Source organism: Pteropus vampyrus, unplaced genomic scaffold, assembly GCF_000151845.1.
Source record: "Pteropus vampyrus isolate Shadow unplaced genomic scaffold, Pvam_2.0 Scaffold98, whole genome shotgun sequence".
Lineage (NCBI taxonomy): Eukaryota > Metazoa > Chordata > Mammalia > Chiroptera > Pteropodidae > Pteropus > Pteropus vampyrus.
Genome location: NW_011888879.1, coordinates 1,611,643 through 1,616,165, shown reverse-complemented (window position 1 = coordinate 1,616,165; position 4,523 = coordinate 1,611,643). Strand labels below are relative to the sequence as shown.

Sequence of the window (4,523 nt, the reverse complement as noted above, 5' to 3'; positions counted from 1 at the left end):
TTAACAGTTAATGCTGAACAACTACTGACTCACAAGTTTTTGTAACTAACACAGTGTATCTTTTTACTCTGCTATAACAGGTTTAAAAAACCAAATTCCTTACTCGACTGAATGCCAACAAATATGCACCTTCTCCTTTAGTTCCAATATATTTTGCATGACCTTACATGAATTGCTTAGATAAAAGCTTTTTCTCTTCTGCTTTTGTTATTTTAAAGTGCAGATGCATTTGAGTCATTTTCTCCTTTTGTTTCATATCCTTAAGATCCAAAGCTTCAAAGACATAATGTCAGCATGCAGTCGATTTATGACTGAACTCTTGAAGAGACACTGAAGAATTACCTTGTCAATCACCCCAAGGACTCTGAAGGCCTTCAGCTCCTCGGCAGGGCTCCTTAGGTTCCGAGGGGGCCTTGAACTTAGTGATCCTGGAGGCTAATGGAAGATATCAAAGATTATACATCAATCAGGGAAGTACTTGAAGAAGACTGCCTGCTGAAGCAAATGCCAGGCCAAAGGAAACTAAATTTATCATAAATCAGAGAATGGAAAGATGAAAGGAGAAGTTTCTGTTTGTCTGTAATGTAAAATAAAAAAAAAATAATAAAATCAAAAATAAAGAAAATCAAAAAGAAAAAGCAAGAAAAAAGTTGCAACTAAATAAATCAAAACATTGAAAACAAAATTTTAAAAAGAAAAATTAATGAGCTGATAGTTTTTAAGGCAATAATTCAGTTCAGAACTGTACAACTATAATGAAACTTTGTAACGAATGGAAAACCGAGACAACAGTCACAGCCTTATATTTACCCCCAGATGGCTCAAGAGTAATTTCGAACAGAAAACTAAAAATCAATGCAAAAACAGATAAACTTGGGGAGGAAGAGAACACAAGTCACTCTCTTTCATCACGAAACTATAGTCCATTAACGTTACTTTATAAACTATGTATTTTAAGAGGGATTGGCAGATTCAAGTTCAACCAGAATTGCCAAGAATGGTAAAAAATTAAGAAACTCCACCATATAACCAATAATTATTAGAACTAAACTTGTTTAAGCTAGTCAGGAGATGATAAAAGAAAATGTTTTGACATATTTGAACATCTGTGACGTGAAACACTTAGTCTGTTAGCTACAAAAAAGTCCAAAAAGATGAGTGAACACAAGAAGGAATATTTCAGTACCACACACAATAAAAGAATAATCCTAACTTCCTATCCATTGGTCTTAGTTTTTTCCTATTGGTAAAGTAAGACATTAGACTAGAAAAACTCCAAAGACAGCTCCATTTGGCATCTACAACCAGAAAGCAGTGCTATGTAATCCATATAATAAAATGGTGATGCTGCAAAGGATGGCAGGAAACACAAAGCCTTATTATATCCTCAAAGCAGATATATTTTTATTGTCAAAAATCTATTAGACTACCTAGGAAATATGTTCCCCCAGGAACGGAAGATAAATATCCTGGTTAATCAAATGCCGTGATTAAGAGTTATTGAGACATCATTTTTGGTACATCAAGTCCTTATGTCTAGCTGACCAACGTCACCAGACAGAAGCTCCCTGAGTTCACGAATATGCCTTATCTTCTTCTAGTCAGTCCCTAGCGTGCTAGCTGAAAGGAGAGAAGAAGAGCACAATAAAGAAGAAAGAGCGAGGGAAACAAGAAAGGGAGGTGGCAGGGATAAATTAGGTGTCATTTACAAATGGGAAAACTATCACTTGTGAAATTTTCTAAAAGCCGCAATTCTAATTGCTTTGCAAATGTTTTGTTTTTAGGTTTAGCAAGAATTACTAACTTCAATGTGCCTGAAGAGGTGATGTTTGATTTAAAAAAGGCTTTTTCTTTTTGAAAAATAGTTGAGAACACTGGTGATACTGGCAATTGGACTGAACAATCTCTTAAAATTATTTACTTTATACTTGTAGAATATGTTTCAAAAAATATTTATTTAATATATTATTCCATGAGGTGCCGAGCCAGGTCACAAAGAACAGATATGTCTCTGCCTCCCTAAAAGCTTAAAATCCAAGGGGAATTTTTTAGGATACAGAAACATTTAGCAGGGTATTTTAATAGACATATAACAGAAACAGTCAGTCTTAATTTATATTGCTGTACCTTCATCCCTCACCCCACCCTAAGAATAGTACCTACAAGAAGTTATCATAATCCGTATTTTACAGATATATAAAGGGAAGTTTAGAAGGTCAGGTGTTTGCGGTCAGAAAGAGCAGTGGAAGATCACAGACGAGATCCCAACTCTACTGTCTTTCCACCATACAACAGAGTCTGATAATTAAAAATTCATCTCTTCCTACTTCATTATCAAGAAAGAATAAAAACTGTTTGTGATTCAGGTAAAAGGAATGTTGAGAAAAAGTTATGGGGGAAAAGAACACTTGAAATGATCATTTATCCATTACATCGTCTTTGAAAATACAGCCAAATGCATCCAACATCCCTGTCTCCTTATTCGCTGATGTCATTGGATCTATCAGTTTCCAAAGAAAGTTATTGGTTCACTTTAGCAATCTCAACGGCAAAGATAGCAAACAACAAAATCTCGACTGCACCTTTCAATAAGTAAATATTGTGTGTCCACTATGTGCATGGTAACTGAAAAGGATATAAATTATCAAAAAAGCAGTTGCTAGCTTCAAGAAGTTTAGAATTTATTTGAGGAAATAAGTCAAATACATGAAAAAGTTAAATAACAATAAAACGTCTTTTAAAAATATAAGACAGACAAGTCACTAGTTAGTGTATGATAAACTGTGGTCTCGGAAAGTGGAATTAAAGGTGATTTTTAAATGCTACGTGGAAATAAGGTTAGGAAAAAGTTTGAAAGGAAATTTGCCTGGCTGGGGAAAAAAATGGCCAAATTGCAGAATGGAGGAAAATAAAATTACGCACTTAGGGTCAGTTTTCACAGGCCCTAAATGCCAGGAAGAAAATCTGGACTATATTCTCCAGAATCTAGAAAACAAGTTTTTGTACAAGAAACAACCCAATGAAAACAGTGATTTAATAAGGTTTCTTTTGCAAAGATGGGAATGGTGAAATTGTAATGGGGAAAGACCAAAGGTAAAGTGATCATTAAAGTTCTCTTTCTACTTTAACCATCTATAAAAGTTTAAGATCAAAGAAATGAACAAAGAAAGATCATGAAATAAAATCATCAATAAAAAAATCCTGTATTTTTTATATGCAGCATTTAAATTGGGTAGAATCCCTATAGATCTATTCCTTTTTTCAGATGGCAAAAGGAAACATAAATCTACAGAATTTTAAGAACAGAAAGAGACAGAGATCAAGTCTACCATTTTCTTTTTTTAGATGAGAAAACTGAGAAGTAGTAAGGTTAAGCAATTTGTCTAAAGATGACAAAACTAGGAAATAGATAAAAAGGGATTAAATCTCACTTATAAAATACGACATTGTTTGAGGAAACTTCAGCCAATGCTATGGGGGTGGGGGAGGAATACAGTGTATTTCTAGGCAACATGGCTTATTTCCTTAATGAAAAATGTTAAAATTTTCACTTAGATGTACTAGTCACTGTAGCAGAAGATACCTAGAGAAGTAAGGAGTAGTTGCACTCATTTATACGATAACTGAACACAAGGGGTGAGGAGGGAGGAGAGGAAAGAATATATGATGATCCAACTATCTTCAAAACCAAAGCTAGCAAGTATGTGTCATTCAACTGCTCAAGCCCACAGCAGAGATCTCTGTTAATCGCACTTTCTCACAGTACAGTGCTCCTTGGCAGCCACTACCAGAGGATTAGTTAGCACACTCATAAAACCTACTTACTATTTCTGTTCTACATTCTGTAAATTACTATGTGAAGCTTATCTTTGTTTTCGTTTTCGGGTTTTTTTAAAGTTGCAGTTTATCCAGCCCACTATCTTTTTCACTTGATATGATTCCCTGTTCTCAATGAGATCTACCTCTATTTTCACCAATCTGTTAGTGAGGTATTTCTCAAACTTTTCACATGTGTATATATCACCTGAGGACCTTGTTAAAATGGAGATTCTGATTCATTCGGTCTGGGTGGGGCGTGGGAGGGCTAAGCATTTCCAACAAGCTCCCTTTGTGATGTGATACCGCTGGTCTAGCAACCGCATTTGGAGTAGGATCAGCTACTCCTTAAATAACCTGAGAGTAAGTTATCATTACTTGGGGATGTGGGAGAAAATAAGTAATCAAGGGCAAAGAAAAGCACTGCAAAGAACTTATCCAGAACCCACACTCTGAACCCTGATAGCTAACTACACTAGTTTCTGAACTTGGCTTCATCTATAGATTTTGGGCTCTGTCTAGATTTTCATTGGGATCATATGACCCCTCAATACCCAGTCTCCTAAGCTTCTGTTAGATCACATTTCAAGCATGACTTTTAAATGGAGTCCTTTCACTGATCTGAAATACCCCCAATTGCCATCTCTGCTTAGGCATGGTCATGTCTAAGGGTGACACGATAATCATTTTAAAATATTTTCTGAAGA

The 4,523-nt window shown here is 35.3% G+C and overlaps 1 protein-coding gene across 17 annotated transcripts in view; it reads right to left on the bottom strand.

Moving 5' to 3' along the window:
- RPS6KC1 (ribosomal protein S6 kinase C1) overlaps nucleotides 1–4,523 on the bottom strand; it is a 230,633-nt gene that overhangs the window by 151,402 nt on the left and 74,708 nt on the right. For 14 of the 17 annotated variants that reach the window (XM_023533210.1, XM_023533221.1, XM_023533211.1 and 11 more), the window contains one exon: nucleotides 343–435. The exons of the other annotated variants lie outside the window; for them this stretch is intronic. In XM_023533210.1, the coding sequence (XP_023388978.1) occupies nucleotides 343–435 (93 nt within the window). The remainder of the gene's footprint in view (nucleotides 1–342; nucleotides 436–4,523) is intronic. 17 annotated transcript variants of the gene reach the window in all.